The sequence below is a fragment of the Gymnogyps californianus genome, chromosome 2, assembly GCF_018139145.2.
Source record: "Gymnogyps californianus isolate 813 chromosome 2, ASM1813914v2, whole genome shotgun sequence".
In the NCBI taxonomy this organism is placed as follows: Eukaryota; Metazoa; Chordata; class Aves; order Accipitriformes; family Cathartidae; genus Gymnogyps; species Gymnogyps californianus.
The window spans coordinates 128,684,543-128,702,141 of NC_059472.1; the positions used below are offsets into that span (position 1 = coordinate 128,684,543).

The window sequence follows — 17,599 nt, forward strand, 5'->3', positions numbered from 1 at the left end:
TTAACGTCTCTCCATAGTAGCCATGGCATGGAGGAGACAGGGAGGATCCAGAGGATCCTGTGTAACCATGAAGATGCTGGGCTCGTCAGCCCTGAAAGTGGTCAAACCTTTTGAGTGACAGAGGCAGCAACTGACAGAAGCTGTGCCAAGCTGGAAAACAACTGTCACAATGTCACCTGCGGTCAGGGAGGAAGTGGGTCAAAAGGGACTAGCCGAAAGGGTAAAAGCTTAAGCGACCTGTCATCACTCCTTCCACCCCCTTGCTGTCACCGTTTTGATTTGTTTGCATACCAGGTCACCTCTCCAAAATTCTTGGCAGCTCACTAGTCCAGCACAGGCTTCCCGTCATGTCGTGGAAAATCATTGCCGTGCCGTTCACCCTCCCACTGAGCACAGCCAGCCAAGAGAAGCTTGCTCGGAAGGCTAGGTGGTGCGCGAAGGTCAGCAGCAGAGCTGCCCCATCCGGCAGTGCCGTTGTCCAGCCAGGCAGGCAGTCACCATAGCTACTGTAAGAATTCTCTCTCTAAAACAACCCGACTGAGTGACAAATAGGTATTTTCTGCAATAGGTTATGTGCTGCAACACGCAAATCTAGCCCTATAACCAGGTCAAGCAGAGAGTGGGGCTCTCAGAGTTCTTTAGAGCTCTACCTGTGTGGATTTTTTTTTTTTGAGCCAAAAGTTTGATCACAGTGTACACCAATGTGCTCTGAGGCAGGAACAGCCCTGTGAGCCCTTGCTCTTCACTTTCAATGTCCGCCCTCGTTCTTGGCGTTGTCTTTCCTCTCCACAGAGAAGGGAAGAGCTCTGCTGGTGTATGGTGATCTAAGGGAAAAATTCAAAATATGTGTGATATTGGTGTTGGCAGCTGTGTAATTGAGAAGGAAACTTTTGGGATCCCCAAATAACAGGTCATTGTTGTGAAACATTTCCGAAGGAAGCAACTAGACTAACTCATGACTAACTAACTTATGCCTGCTCTCTCCTTTCTACTGGGAAAGTAATTTAATTTGCATTCACAGAGTAGTAATTTAGTCATGAATATTTGCCCCATATATGCATTGTTAAATAAGCATCTTTCTTTTTACTCTCTTCCATATTTTCAGTTGTTGTGTGATTAATACAGTGTAACTTTCAGTGTCCCATTTTCTTCTCAGAGTCACTTCCCTGACAGTTTTTCAGTCAGCTCATTGATGTTGCTGAAACCAAGCTTTCTAAATTTATGAGTTGGGCCCCTGAAGAACCTAAGTTTGTCTTAAAATTGTAGTATTAAAAACTTATTTTAAATTTATTCTTTCATATTGAAGCTTCTAGGGATTATGTTTTCATTTTGCTACCAAGATTTTCTTTTTTGTTGTGTGGTGGTCATTTTTTATTTTTAAGTCAAAGCTAAGAGCCTTATCGTGTTGTTTGAATGCTGAAGCTGTTGCTGTAGGGAAAGATCCAACTATCACAAGACTCAGGGTAAAATCAACAGGAGCTGGCAATACACTGACCCGTAAGTCACTCCTTCAGTGCCCTCTTCGGCCTCTTTCTGCTCCATGGCAAATGTTTTTACTTTGGTCTCAGTTGTAGTCCTTCTGGACAAGTCGGAAAACAACTTTTTGACACGTTCGTTATTTCAAGTAAAAGTTATTCCAGTGTACCAGAACACTAAATAGCTGCAACATTTCTGAGCTTGATGTTTTGTGCGTAGTCCTGCGGTGTTTACACTAAATACAAGTTTCTGGTATAATCTTTGGAAGAATAACTATTTCACACTCCCTAGGAAAAAATTACATTTTTCAAGGGAGTATTGGTTTGTTTGGTTTTTTTTTAAATACATTGAAATAGATACTGCTTAACAGTTCTCATTTCTGCATATCTCTGATCATAAGCCTGTTGCCGCTTCTTTCTGTGGAAATTGTGTACCTATGCAAAGCCAATGCAAACATCTTCTGGTATTTATTTTATCTTTCAGACAATAGCGAGACTGGTGAGCTCCGACTGAGCTTTGTATACTGCAGCATTTTGTATCACTCCATAACAGAGATTAGAACTGATTTTGTATCTTGTGACAGATTTTAAGATTAACTTTTCATTTAATTAAATATAGAAAAAAGTAGATAATATATGAACCCTACATTATCGTACCTTTTCTGTCATTATGGTAGAACACATTCGACTTCTTATATTATGCAGAGGCTTCTGTGACCCCCAGTGCACTGCGCAGGTGTTACCGCATTGGTGGATTCTGGTGTACATCCCTTAGCTTGATAAGGAGAACCAGACTTCGAATTTAGATATGAAAACAGTCCGGAGGCAGAGATACAGACAAACCACCTGTCAGAGTGCCATTTCACAGCCAGTAAAGAAAGCTTCTGTCCTAGAGGCTGAGATGAACTGTGGCAGCAAAACAGGTAAGTGCATCAGAGCAGAACTGGCTGTCCCAGGGCAGACTAAGGGTCTCCTTGGTCCCATCCCGTCCCCAGCACTGCCCTGCACCTAATGAAGAGTCTAATAATGACCAGGGCAAGCATTTGGGGGTACTTCCCTAGAACACCCTACCACACAATTTGTAAGTCATGGACGTCTTGAGACTGATGCACTTGTGTTTAGTAGCATAAATAAATATATATTTCCATGAATTTGTCTAATCACTTTTTGGACCCACATCACAACTTAAAATCCGCTGCATCCCGTGCAAAGGAATTACACAATTTAAGTACACTTTGTGAAGAGAGACATCTCTGTTTTGAATCCATCACTAGTTCATTTGAAGACACTTTTTGGATAGGAAGAGACAGTTTTCTTCTCTCTCCTCCCTATCCTACTGATGACTGTTAAGATTTTTTTCTTATCTCCCCTCAGTTATTTCTTCCTCCAGCCTGTAAAGTCCTTGTCTAGTCAGCCACTCTCCGCACAGGAGCTGCTCCGTACCTGTGACTGTCTCTGCCCTCTCTGAACCCTGCCCAGCTCTCCTGCACCATTTTTGAGAGGAAGGGAGATAAGAACTGTGCACAGTTCTAGACACAGGTGCCTCATGCATACATTGGCATAATGGTATTTGTTCTCTGTTCTGCTCTCTATTTTCCAAAAATTCTTAGCATTTGATGTGCTTTTTTGACACTTGCTGAGCACTAGGCTGACATTATCTTAGAACTAATGTTTAATTAAGGGAAAAACCTTTTAGAATCTAAGCCTCAGAATAACCATGTCTTTCTCCTACTTACTCCTGCTCATGGCCTAGGTGTCTTTTAGAAGACAAGGTGATCTGAGTCAGGTATCATCAGCTCAGGTGGTCTTTCTGCTAGTCCTTCCCAGTAGTTGTTCTGCCACAACCTCCTAATGGCAGCTGATGAAGGTATGCAAGCACCGCACATTTTGGTAGGACTGTCCCAGGCTGGTTAATGCTCGTTGCCTCCCACCATTTAGCTGGCTTTATTTGTTTAATTTTGTAATTTTTTACTTCCCTTCCATGTTCTTTTTAATTAGCCATACTGCACTTCTCACATGGCTTCATCTCTTTCTTCAAAGCCACATCTGCGTGCCTCTTGTATTTCCTTGTCTTTGCTACAGTGGCTTTCCTGATGGGTATCTGAGTTTTCCAGGCAGTGAAGCCTTTTACTGGAGTTGGTAGAGTGTTTCAATGTGAGATTTCTTTTAAATGTGAATACACTGTATTTACTTTTCTAAAAGGAGTGTGGATACTGCCCAAGATGCACATATAAAATAGTGCCCTTTTTGAAAGGGCAAAGAATTTTTTTTTTCATTCAAATCTACTATTTCCTTGTAACTTTATTTTCTAATACTGGCCTGGGGCAGGGGGGAAAGAAAAGTCTTATCCTGAATAAATGATGAGCGATGAATGTGATAGAGTGAAGAATTCTTGCTTTTCCTTTTGAAGAAGGGGTTAATTGTAACTCACAGTCTCTCTCCTCTTGCAGAACTACTCAAGATAAAGCTATTTCTTGGAAGAATACCCTTAGGAAGTTAGTGACCTAGAATGAGCTTGGCATAGAATTGCCTTTTAGCCTTAACTGTGATATTCGCTGCTGCAATCTCCATACACAAATGGTTTTTGACAGGCTTTGCAAACAGCCTGGGGTCAGAGCCTACAAGCTTTCCTTGGGCAAGTAAAAGCTGTGGAGTCGGGAACTTAATCCATTTCTTGTTGAGACAAACAGCAAAATTCCCAAACCCTGGGATGGTGCACAGTGGGACACCGACAGGCAAATGCAACCCCTCATTGCAGGACTGTGAAAAGGACATGGCAAGCAGCAAAACATGCTTCCTGCCAGGGATGGTTCATGAAGTTCAAGCACTGCTTTGAACTGGAACCAAGACTGTATTTTTAATATCCCTTGACATAAGGCCCAGGGGAAGGCAGGTGATGGCACACCAAGCTGGCATCCTGCCTTGGGCATCAAAATATGTTTCTGTGGCCCCTACACCTCCACTGCAAGCTGCTTAGCAATCTAGAGATGTGATTTTTCTGTGCGAGCAAGGGTGAGCTGGAGAGAGGGCTGATACCTAACTAAGCCTTTCCTATGCGGATTTCTTCTGTATGCATACTGAGAGCGCATGGTAGTGGGGCAGCCTGGGGGGATCTGCTGGTATAGGGCCCACCTCCTCCTGCTTATGAGAGAAAGGATTTTCTCCCCACCCCAGCTGTTTGTTCAGGCACTAATCTAAGAATTTGTTTCTTGCTTGCTAAACCTAGCCGGTAAACCTAGCCAGTAACCTAGCAGTTAGGGCTGCATGGTTATCCCCTGTGCATACAGCAAGTGAGGGATGATGTGTAGAAGATACACACTGGAAGAATTTAATCTGGTCCCTACAAAACGCTCTGATCCTTGCAAATCCTCCCCCCCCCCCCCCCCCCCCCCCCCCCCCCCCCCCCCCCCCCCCCCCCGATAGTTTTTTCAAGTCTGAGATTTTCATAACTGAAGGAGAATTCAAATAAATCAGCAACCGGAGAAAACGCCAAACAACCGCAGTCAGACTTTCTCGGTGTTTTAAACTAATAGACCCCCTTCTCAAGATATTACGCCTAACAGGATTTGATTGCGCTTTCTCAGCCAGAGAATTTCTGTCAGTACCTCTGCCAAATGCACGGTCTCACGGAGGGAGGATTTGATAGCGATCCAGGTTAAGCCAGCCTCCTCATTCAGAGACAATGACTGCCAGCCCCACACAGACTGCAGCAGGGCCACCCAAATGTTGAGTTTCCATTGAGGAAGGCCAAGTTCCCCACACTTTTTATTTTTGCAACCGTAGCCGGGCCGTGTCCTTGGTTTCTTTCCATGCCAAATAAAGCGTCTGCACATTTTGTCTAGTTCGTTTTTGTACGGTTGAGGCGTTTATACCAGGAGCACCTGCAAAAATAGAGGTCTGAAGAAAAAGATTAATTTCTGACAGGTTAATCAACCCGAGGAATAAGAAATTATCATGCTAGATCTGTAAACACACTTGCAGGTTGCCTTGCAAGGGCAGCTTGTGAAGATTAAACTGGCTGGGGATACTCTGAGCTCTAGGCACAGAGCGCCCTGCGAGACACGGCTAATGGAAAATGCTCTGAGGCAGACCCTGCCATCCAGCACAGCCGCATAAATCTGGAGTAACTCAGGCTGCTTTGGGGATGTTACTTCAGATTCACTTCACCCAACAGAAGGGCAGAATTTAAATGAATTACACATGAACAGAGAATAAAGGAGATGTGCAGTAAATAAGAAATTTCTGGGTTTTCTGCCCTTCATGACTCCCTCCCATAAATATTTCAGACGCAGTCTGATTGCTGCTTCACTGGGCTTTTGGCCCAGTCAGCCAGAAGATCAGACTGGGCAAGTGCATTTCAGTGTCACTCACGTCTGAGGCTGTTACGGCTCAGGGTGAGGCAGAACCATAGGCAAAACCTTGATTTCTAAGAGCGTGACGCTGTCCTCACCCGAGCCGTATTTGAAGTGCCACAGGGCACATTTTGTGACTGCTCTTGGTCAGATACGGCTCCCATTTTGTTTATTTTTTATCTCTTGCTGAACTGAAAAATAGGTAGGAGAGAGGGGAAGCAATTTTAAATTCATAAGAATCAGTTTGGTCCAAAAGTGTCAACTGAAGCATTTCAGCATTTATGAAATGATTAATTTCATTCTGAAGAAGTCAATGTAAAATATCAAAGGATTTCTCACCCTGCACAATCCCTCCATGCAGGCTGGCACTTGACACCAATCTATGACTAGTTTTGGTTCCTCCAAAACTTAATTTTTCAGGGGACTTCACTCAGTGAGTAATGAGTCTGATTTCTCTTTTTTTGTACATTACTGCTGGATTCTTTCTATTAACTTATTTTGTTCAGCAGCTATACAATCTCTATTACAATACCCTCCAGATGTAAGATACCTGATTAGAATCTGCCTCTGTCGCCATAACTTGCTTCATGAGGTCAGGCTGTCGGCCCCACCATCAGCTGCACCCGAACACACCCCTACTGCGTCACACACGCTCTTGGTGCTCCTGACGGGTTGTGCAACACTAACTGAGGAGCAAAATGCCGTAGTGAGATTTGAAGAGCTACATCCATGCCTGGAGGCACAATGACTGTTAAGAAACATCCTTTTCAGAAAATCTGAAACTACTCAGTTTTAATATTCTACTTTCTTACTGAGTTGACCGTCATATTTTAAACCTGTCAAATGTGTTTTATCAATGTGAAATACTGTTTACTTTTGCTCATTCTTGCACTATCCAGATCTTTACCATGCAGACTCTTTCCGGTATTTTCCCCTAGATGTAGCATACTGTAATTCATTGCTCATGACTGCCAAGAAATGACAATTCCAAGACTGTCCATAGTTCACAATATAGTTATTTTGCTGGTGGAAATTCCATCATTTTTTTCATTATAGCCAGTCCAGTGGAAAGCAACCAGAAATCTAAGTGAGATGAGCTTCTCAAATATGGCAGGGAGGAAACCTGAAGTATAGATTTGTGCATTTTTCTGACATGTCCAGCCAGAAAAAGAGAAATCTTGGTCTCAGTAGAACAAATGACCACCTGCACATTCTCACAGTCTGAGAAATTACCTCCTCCGTCCTGCCACTTCTCCTGCTGTTATTTACTCTCCTGTGTTCTCCATTAGGATTGTCTTTCTATTGCCAAAACCAAGAAAAAAGGATACGGCTCTCCTATGTTCTTGCTGGATGTAGACTTTGTCCACATCTAGGGATTTTATTCATTTTACTATTTATTTTGCAGGTGTGTTTTAAACATTTTTAATAATATAATTGCACTGAAGAGACCTAGTATAGGAGCAGGTATAAACTGCTCTTGCCCTTTTTGCAGCTTAATATTCTCCTCAGTTCGGAGGGGAGAAATCGCTGGCCTGGCAGAACTAGATCCACACAGCGTGGGGGGTTTAATGGTACCAGCACAGCTGGAATGATCTGGCTAAGGGCTGCAGGCAAAAAACAACAGTTTTTTGTTGTCAAGGGTCAAAATGAGGGTTATCTGGAGGGATGGAGTTTCATGGCCTGCTGTACATTTCCGATGTTCATCATGCCAAGAGTATTCCTATCGAGAAACAGAAAATGAGGGGTTAAACCTGTCATCTACAGAGTCCCCTTGAAACCCCGTAATGAAATATCAATAATTGAGGATAGCTGTTTGCTAAAAAGATTGCTGACAGGCATAAAATAACAATCACCAGTAGCTATAAATGTATTTTATGTCTTGCATATTTTCCTGGCAGACTAGTCTTTCATTGAGTTATGCAGTAGCAGCCCTGGATTTGGACAACTTGTGCTCAGAAGAATAGTAGGATGTTTTTTGGGGTGCCAGAGGGGAGAAAGGATAGCTTTTTTTTAAAATCAGTGTACCATAATTTTCCTTGGTTAGCACAAAAGCATACTTCCCTCCACAAACAGAGAGGTCTTTTTCAGTTTATTCTTTTGCAGTATCCTGTATAAGAAGGAAGAAGATGAGATAACTCTTCCTGGAGAAAATCCAGAAAGTTAATTAAAGAAATGGCATTTTGACATTCATTCCTTGCTGGCTGGAGTTCATGGCCATACTGGTATTTCATGTCTTGCTTTCATGTTAAGAGCTTTCCAAGATGATCTTCTCTACAAACGCCTTTTTTTCTGCCACTAGAGGTCCTAAAAATAATAAGGAAAGGAGGCACAAAAAATAATAAGGAAAGGAGGCACAAAAAATAATAAGGAAAGGAGGCACAAAGTACCCATGTATTTGACACTAGAGCATTCCCACAAGGTGGACCTCAGTGTCAGGTCACAGAAACCCCCAGTGGGTCGGCTGACAGCATGGGTTAGCGCGAGGCAGACTGGAGGAATGGCATCTGTTGGACACAAATTATTAGCTTTGCCTCCGATCCAGAGTGATTTTCGTGCATTCCTGCCACATCCCTGAGGAGTGGGAGGTGGGCTTTTCTTACACTTGGGCAATGCTCAGGTAATTTGTCATGCCACCAAAGTTACAGCAGAGAGGGTTGAGTTGTGGAGGAAGGCTCAGGCTGCTCAAATCTACCTGACAAGTGAAATGCTAGGGGAAACCAAGAGTGAATCAAATGCCAAGATATTAAACAGTAGGGCAGCTACCACCAGCTGACACAGCTTTGAGGACTTGGTTCTGGGTCCTTAATCGCCAGCCTCCTGCTTCGTCCTTTCCCCTCCAGAGCTTGCTTTTGCAGGTAGGGAGAGAAGAAAATCACCCCAGGTGCTGAGGAGGGCAAAGAGAGAGCAAATGGCCCGAATGCATGAAAACACGGAGAAAAGCTTTCCCTGCCGGGCATGCCGTTAGGAGCCAGTACTTGCAACATAAACCTGAGGCTGCTGTTACTGTTGTAGCCCAGTTGGGTTGTTCTACAGTGCTCCAGTGCTGTAAAAAGAAATGGATGGATGTACTTGGGAATTGAAATGAAATTCAGCTTTTCCCATTTGCCACTTTTCTCTATTCTTTCCCTCTGTTAAAGACTGAACATTGATTTTCCTCATTCTGCTGAGTCTGCAGTCTTTGCTAGCATGTAATTGTTATAAACACGTTCACTAGAGCTGGCAAAGAAAATTCCAGCAAAATAATTTTTTATCAAAATTTGCCAGCTTGTTGAAAGCAAGACATCCCAGAGGAAAACGTGCTTTCTTATGATGAGGCGACAAGGAAGTAGAGCCCGGCACCTTGCCATGGGCAGCCTGGCCTGGGGACCTCTCTCATCGTGCCTCCAGTGAGCATCCCAGCTCTGTTTCAGAGAGCAAAGGGAACACTGGGTCTTGTTCCACATTGAAACCAAACTGAACTCAGAAACCTTGGAAATTCTGCAAAATGGAATTACCACTCTCTGCCAAGCCTGAGCATCATGTTACAATGTCTAATGTTGAATGAAAACGTAGGAAATACTATATTTTTCAGAAAAGACGGGCATTTTCTTGTAATTAGCAAATTATGGTACTTGTTTTGGTACCGTTTACTTGATTATGGTAAATCATGGTACTTATTTTTTTTATCAAGTTATGTTTCAGTGTCAAGACCTATTTTGTTTCACCTTTCCCTTTCATCACTGATTTAAGAGTTGTTCTTGGCACTAGGGAATCTTAAGAGTGCTGTCATGGGCTGCACGCAGCAGGTTGTTCCAACAGCAGGAATTGGAGCTGAAACCGCTCATTGTTTATGTAAAACTAAAAGTTATTTCCTTAGCATCAGCACCAGGCTCCGTTCCTGAGGTTGTACGTGTGCGTATCTACGCAGACACCACAAACTGACGGCAGTTTGTTACACTAGGAAATTAATGTTTCCTTTGCTTCTGCAAAGAAAGGAATCAACAGCAAACAGCCCCGAAGAAGCGGCTCTTGCCACCGTCTAGGGGCTTGCTGTGGCAGCTGGTGATCCATCAGGTGAACTGTACGAACTCAGGAAGCATTCATTTCTCAGTCAGACTAAGCCGTCTTCCAGGCTATATGATTTGTTGACTGATTTGTAAGTTAAAACAGCTCTTGGCACCACAGATGATGAGTTTTCGATGGGTATGACACATACACAAATTAGATAAGAAGACAAAAAGCCAGTGTTTTAGATAGACAACTTGGCCAACGAGAATTTTACTTCAAGGCTTATTTTTAATTGACATGATGAGTTTTATGCATCTGCCCGCTTGAAATATTCTGATTATGAAACTGTCTCTTTGTTCACTGCTTGGCTCTTGATTTCTAAGCGGGCAAAGCAGGCAGTGTGTGCTAATAAAAGGGAAAGAAAAAAGAGGAAGACGCTAATGCAATGAACTATCTTCTCCATAGGACTGTTTCGCATTGAAGATTTTGCTTTGGCTTTTGCTTACAGCTTTTGACCATTTTGGGTTTGTTCAGTAATCCCAAGCCATATGTATAAAGAGCGATTGACAGAATACACTGTGTTTGAAGCAGCCTCCCGATGGCTTGTACTCAGATATAAATATCTGATGTTCAAAATCTTGAGAGATGAACTCCTGATGCATCAAAGTACAAGTTGATTTTCTTTCATATCTGCGATTAAATTTTTCATGTGAATGTCACATTAAATGATGAAAAAGAGACTGTAAAAAAAACCAGTTTTCACCTAATAGGATATTAACTTAAGAAGTTAAGAAAAAATACTGTGAAAAACATAATACCAAAGGATGTAATCTTTTAAAGCTCATTTATGCCTATAACAATATAAGTTACATTATTAGATTATTTTTTATCAGTCTGTGAGACTGAGAGACAAATATATGGCAAAGAATGGAGATCTGTGGTAGCAATCTTTTGAATAATTGCACAAAATAGTTCAATTATTTTAAAATATATTTAGCGGTTTTATATAATGCATATTTTAAAAAATGGATTATTTTCACCATCTTCTCAATTTGTAACACAAAATTACCGTTAGTGTAAATAAGTATGATGATAATATTAACAAAGGTCACTGTGTAGCTGCTTAGAAACTGAACACTGCATTCAGCCTTTAGGCTGGTCTGTATGTAACTCAGGTTCAAGCTAAAAAGAAGAACCTTGCTAACAGTCCTGACACCTGTATCTGTTCTGTATCATGAGAATTCTGCTGTAACTTTCTAGCCTACTCAGCAGAAAGATATAGAAGATTATCATTAATATTAGAGGTAACATCTTCAAAATATTACAGAGACTTTTCTGAAAATTTAAATTCTTACTCCGTTGGGACCAGATCATGCTTTAACACAGCGTCCGACACAGTGGGGTCTCTCAGTTCGTGAACAAAGAAGCTATCTTGAAAAAAAATGTGCTGTTGGATGTAAGCTTCTTTGAGGAAACTGCAGATGGTAGCAAGGGAGTTTGTTCTTGGCTGTCATCTCTGCGCCTAAAGCCAGATCTGGGGGGAATCAGAAGAGCTGAGCACTGGGGTTGGGCTCCTGGAAGGCATTTTAGCCTGGGTACCCTTCGGATGATGTTCCTTCCACCTAACTCCAGTTTAAAAGCTACCATCTAAATTAATCATTAAGTCTCCCTTTCTAATCAGTGGAGAAAGCAAGCACTTCTAGATATGATTCACCCATCTCATTTAAATACTTGTCTTTGAAAAGAAAGACATTACCTCTGGAAGTGTTCTCTGCTGACCAGTAGAAGCAGCCTAGGCAATTAGCTTAGTTGTGACTACTGTTCAGGTGGCTGCAGTTAACAGAGGTGAATCCCCTCCCATATGTCTAATGCATAATAATCCCCAAGTGGGATAGCTATTTTACAAAAAAACACCATTTGCAGCTAGAAAGACAGCAAAAACGCTATGCCTGCTATCCCAAGTCATGTAGCAAGATTGTTTTTCTAGTACATCCTCCAAGCCACCTGGTGAAGAAACAGCTGTGAGCTGTCTGAAGGGTGTGCCAGAGATCATGCTTTCCAGGGACTCTACTTCTGTAGTCCCTATTCAGACCTTGCCACTGAAACCGATAGAAATTATGGCAAAGGACTATAAAATCAAACCCCCTCTAAGATGTTAGTGGAGGCAGAGTCCTTCTGTACATTTCTGTAGGACCGTTAGGTGACGGCTAAATGAAGGTACTGCCACTGCAGCCTCTCTGACGGGGTTCTTTGCAGACCAGCTATTCTGCAGCATGAGGAAAAAGAGGCATTAGGCAATCATATCACAATGAAGAGGAATAAAAGGACAACACTTCACTGTGCACTGATATACTTTATTCAGGGCAGAGGTGTGCAGTTTGCATAGCTTAAGAACACGAGCCAAGAAGTTACGAATATTTGCAAAACACTCCTTTTTTGCTCTCTTCCAATACTTTTGTAATTTGAATCAAACTGCTGGAGATAAAATGAGATACAAAGGCAGAATCTGAAAGCTCTCACTCACATGTCACCTTCCAGCTGTTATGAAAATCTGGGCTGCTACTGTTCTTGTCTTGGTTGCCTCAGCATAGCCCCATTCCTTCCTAGGGAAATCTGTAGTCAAAGCTATTGCATTTTAGTAAGCAGACAGTATTACAGCTCAATCAACGTCTCTAAGGGAGGACCTGGAGGCACTTACACGTGGACTGAGAGATGCCCTGAACATTTCTGCGCTACAGGATTTAGCATAAAGGTTGCTCTAACCTTCCCCCTGTTCAAACTTCAGGTTAACACACGGAGACAAATGCTGCCATTCTGTTTCTCTGCATTAGTGATGACACCTCACCTAGCAGGACAAACCCCAAACTACGGCCAATACCGACTGCATCAACTGGGTCTAGCTTTAAAAGGAAGTTGAATAATCCTTCAAGCCTTTATGGTCTTCCATTTCCAGTTAGCTGGAAGAGAAATAAACCAGGCTATTTAGCAAGTGTTGTCAACCGAAAGGTGACCTGTTCTTGAATCTGACCTTTTAGCTCAGCTTCATGGGTGGGTTTGGCTCAAAGCATTCATTATGCCTGGGTTGCCAAATTCAAAGAAACAGGTGGAGTTAGACTATAAGTTTTTTACTCGCGTTATGCTGGAATTCCTTTGCTCTTGCCTGAGGCTCTACTTCAGAGGCCTTCAAAGTTAAAACTGCTACTCCGCTCTTGCCTGAAACATTTTGTTCTTATGTTTCTCTCCTGTCAATGGGAATTAGAGGAACCTGAAATGTTGTCCCTGTCTAAATGCAGAGCTAAAAGTAATTCCATGTTTTGTGATGCTCAAAGCATCGCTGTCTGCTAGTGTTGTGTGAAAGATGGGCAAAAATGAGGAAAACACACTAGCACCCTTAGCAGAGACCCTTTGTTGAGCCCCCTGTACAACCTACATGAGGAGAAGGTTCTAGTTGATGGGTCTAACCACAGGGGGAAAGTGTAAATGACCACAATGGGGAAACAGCATTGGTACAACCAACCAATCCATTTAAAAGGCATACAGGGAAGAAACTAGGAAAAACAAGGGATAGATGTTTTCCCTTTGGTTTTTTTGTGTAATAACAGGTTATGTTTATATTAGAGGGAAGTGTGCTCCACAGTATGGCCCACAATCCGTGTCCCCTGGCTGTCCCTGTATGGAGACCTCCTAGACCGCACTGCAGCTCCCTTCTGGCCTGTGCTTTGGAATTTAGTTCCCTTGGAAACCAAACACACATTTACACTGTTACTAAAAGAAACAAGTATAATAACAGTTATTTTTAAAATGGTACTGAACCATATATTTTCATTTTATTGTTGGAAGAGGTATTATGTAACATTTTTCTGTTGTACATATATCTACAGCAAACCTTATTTTCTAGGTTTTTATCATTATGTTAAAAAGCAGTATAAGATGAGGATGTCCACATCTTTTAAGTTTAATTCCAAACATTTCCTCTCTAAACCAAAAATATTTTCATTCTTCTTTGTGATAAATCCCACTTGTGATCAATTATCATATTTGTATACACATTTGTTTAACATTAAGCTAAATGCGGAAGGAATTATATTCCCAGTGTAGAGTCCAAAATACAATAAATAATACATAATTAAAACATCTGGCATACTTATAATTAAAAATAAAGGAATTGTGTGTCATTAAAACAGCATTTCACTCAGCTTTTATGCAATTTTAGAAATTCTCTTCTCACCCTAGATTTGGGCAATGATCAGGGATCACTTGGTGTTCTGGAAAAAGTTGCTACTATCCTTTCAGCTGAGAGTTGAAGCATTTTCAAGAATGTCACAGGAATTTTTGAATGATACAGCAGCAAATGGTATTAGATTCTGATGCTATCAAAGAAAGAGTAAGTGGTAATTAGGCTAATTGGAGTGATGCCTGAACATGGTGTGGAATCTGTAGCACTCAAAGCAAACAGAGACCCCACTGGGAAATGTTTTGGACAACACAACACAGAATGCTGTTCGTGTCTTCTGTTGTAACCAATTTTATATGCTTGAAACCAATTTATGATGATTTACCAAGAGCAGGTGACTGGAAGGCTCTGAGCAGAATATTCTGTTATTCCTTCCTTTCTCTAACGTTCAAACAACATACTGTACATTTTACAAAAACCCCCAATTTTCTCTCGTGAGAAAAATCTCAAAAACAAATTAAGTTTCATTAATGATGCCCTTCCCCTTTAATAAATACAAAAGGTTATGACTGATTTATACTATAAATCAGGTGTGGTGCTGATGTGGGAAGACTCCCAAATCTTTGTCCTTCTGTCTTAGCAGGCTCTTGGAAAGTGTCATCATTATTGGTTTTCACTCCAAAATTGAAAGTGCCCTAACAAAATCCCGACAGAAGTTTGCTTTGCTAGGGCATACTGTATGAGCCCATTCTTAGTACCTAACATCAGCTCTCATTCACTTTGAAAGACAGGAGGTCAGCAGGGATGCAGGCTCTGCAGAAGAAGCTCGTTAAGAAAATTTTGTATGCTACTGTCTTTTGAGGATCAGCTTGGAGACCCACGACAGCAAGAATCTAAAAGATCTTCTTGGCTAAAACTGACAGTGTGAAAGACTTACTCACTATCACGGTGTGAAAGACTTAACTCAGGCTGCAAGCAAGTGGAAGTAGGCACCAGTATTTTCTTCCTAGGTAGCCACTGTTGAAACCTGCCGGTTCCCTTCATTTGCAGTTTTCAGCCAGCAGTTTTGTCACTGGAATAATGATAAGCTCATCCCATAGCTTTATAAGAGCAAATGGATGCCACTGATACTTTTCATTTCAAAACAAGCAGGCAAGTTGTTACCCTTCTTTCTAATCTAGTTCAATCTTCTTCCATATTCCACAAAAGTTTCCTGAAGAGTTGTTCTTAAATTTCATTAAAACAAAAAAAAAGTTGTTAATATTTCAGTCTCATTCTCCCATCCAGATTAGACTGTGGATGAAGGATTTAAGGACGGGTGTGCCAAACGCTGAGGACTGTTGGTATTCCAAGTCGACTAGAGCAGTTAGTGCCTAATTAAGTGCTAATTTATGCTCTGTGCAATCTCATAGAGGGTAGAAATTTGGCTCGGGCTAATTGGAAAACAAAATTTTAGCTATTACACGTGAAAACATCTACTACTTTTATGCATACAAAACCTGCTTTGTTTTATGTGAGTCGAGTGCACTGTAAAACAAGGCTAAACTCTTATCCTGGTTTGGCTGGCTTCCTCTTACAGTTTCAAAAGTTTCACAAACATTCATTTTCCTGTATCCTCAGAAGTCAGAGAATATGCTAAAGACAAGCTGTCGGGCAGCCAATTTTCCGTGTTTCCTTCAAAGGGCAAACTTAACTGTCTTCTGCAATTGCAGAGTTGAGAATCTATTGATGCTCACAGTATCTTTATTCCCTGCTTCACAGAATAAATAGAAATTTTAGCTAGAGCTGAATAAACCAGGAACTGGCAGCAACTATTTGAGCCAGGCTTTCAAAGGAGAGACCTTCCTAACTTCCCTGCATGCTACAGCAAACACAAACATCTTTCTTGTCCATGCAGGAAATGTATCTTAAATCCCAAACAGAAGTAATGTTAAATTTTGGAGACTTGACCTCCACAGAGACCTGTCAGTCATCTCTGATGTAGCACATGGGAACGTTCAAATTGCCACACCTGATTTGCATTCTTGTTACATACACACAAAAACAAGTCCTTCTCATCTTCACTCTTTGGTGCCTCTATGCATTTGCCAGAAAGGACATGGACAATCATTCCATTCTGCAAGATGAGAGAAGAAGGGAAAGAAAAAACAAATTAAAAATAAGAGATTTCCAGTAAAAGCTAGGCCATGTTTCTGAAACTTTTTACATACAATAGATCACCAGTAATGACTGGTTGTTCAAAATTTTTTAAGTATTGCTCTAAACATAATGACTAGGTTTAGCTTTGAGCCTAGGGCATGGTGAGTATTCATAATTCCTTTCAAAACTGACAGGAGTGGTGCAGGAGAGGTGCAGAAATCAATAAGTCTCTTTTCCACCACTATTTGTTTCCTATGGGTACAGGTTGTCATCAGCATCAACTATAGTACTACAGGCCACAAAATTTCAAAGGGACCAGTGCTTCCGTTAGGAATCAAAACAAATTACAGTAGGAACTGTACCAGAGGATTGCAGCATCCCTACAACTACAGTAACTGCTATTTTCCCAGGCTGTCCTAGACCATGACATTTTTCAGTCTTGTAGAGGAGTTCCTGCTCTGCTGGGTGAAGTCCACTGAATAATACCAAATTCCTCTAATAGGAAGTTTGCTCTTCTCTTACAATGCAGGAGGAATTTTAATGTTTCCCCTACTCCCAAAGGGCTCTCATTTGGGAGGGTTCAGGATTCCCAGACTCTTCCTCTATCCAAAAGAAGTGGGCAAGATTTGTCCTGCTGTTATTTTTCACAACCACCGATTCTGATTCTGTTCCTATAAGGCCAGTAAGACAAACAGTTAAAACAAGGACATACGAATTTAGGTAGGATTCCTGTAATTTGTGTTTTTAAACCAAATTTATTTCACATCATAGACAGTGTAAATGGGCAAGAGGCATCCTAAATTTCCTGGGTGAAAATGGTACAGAAGTGAAACTTGCCCTTCAAATACCTCATGCCTTACCCACACACGAATCCTGTCAATCACCCAGTGATCCCACAGTAACCGTCAGCTGCCTTCTCATGGCAGAGTCACTACTGACCTCCTGGACATCCCAGCGCTGGTGGCTGTTGTCTGTCTCCTTTGTACAGTTTTGAGGGATAACCTTCCCGTGTCTGACATCAAAGCAAAACAGCGGAGCAGAACCAAGCCGGATTTCCTTCATGCTGTTATATTCAAAGTGCTGGAAAAGGGACGGTTTGTTTGAACAACGATGGAAGGACAGCCCAATTCATTTTTAAATGCTAATTCCAAAAATCATTTCCTGTACATGTTTGCTAAGATGCAACCCAAACATGAGTGATGGAGACCCAATAGCCTTGACCCTGCAAAGCAATCCCCCCCTGCTAGCTAATTCTGGCGTAACTATGTACCTAAGGAAAGGCTTTGTGGACTGTAATTATGTATAAAGTAAACCCATCCTATAATAAAATTTTCTAGTTTAATAAATATTTGAACAGAAGGGTGTTTCTGACAGTGTCTACACACACACATTGCAGTTAGAAATGTGCCTTTAGCTCACCCTGAGCTCAGTGTGAGCAGCAAAACTTGCTTGGGACTTGGAGTAAGTATCTG

General features: G+C 41.6%; 1 protein-coding gene across 3 annotated transcripts in view; it reads right to left on the bottom strand.

Annotated features, from left to right (window-relative positions):
• Positions 1-13,624: 13,624 nt before the first annotated feature.
• GALNT15 (polypeptide N-acetylgalactosaminyltransferase 15) overlaps positions 13,625-17,599 on the bottom strand; it is a 31,008-nt gene continuing 27,033 nt past the window's right edge. For all 3 annotated transcript variants that reach the window (XM_050891915.1, XM_050891914.1, XM_050891916.1), the window contains 2 exons: positions 17,067-17,207; positions 13,625-16,104 (listed from right to left, as the gene is read on the bottom strand). In XM_050891915.1, the coding sequence (XP_050747872.1) occupies positions 15,958-16,104; positions 17,067-17,207 (288 nt within the window). In that variant the 3' untranslated portion in view covers positions 13,625-15,957. The remainder of the gene's footprint in view (positions 16,105-17,066; positions 17,208-17,599) is intronic.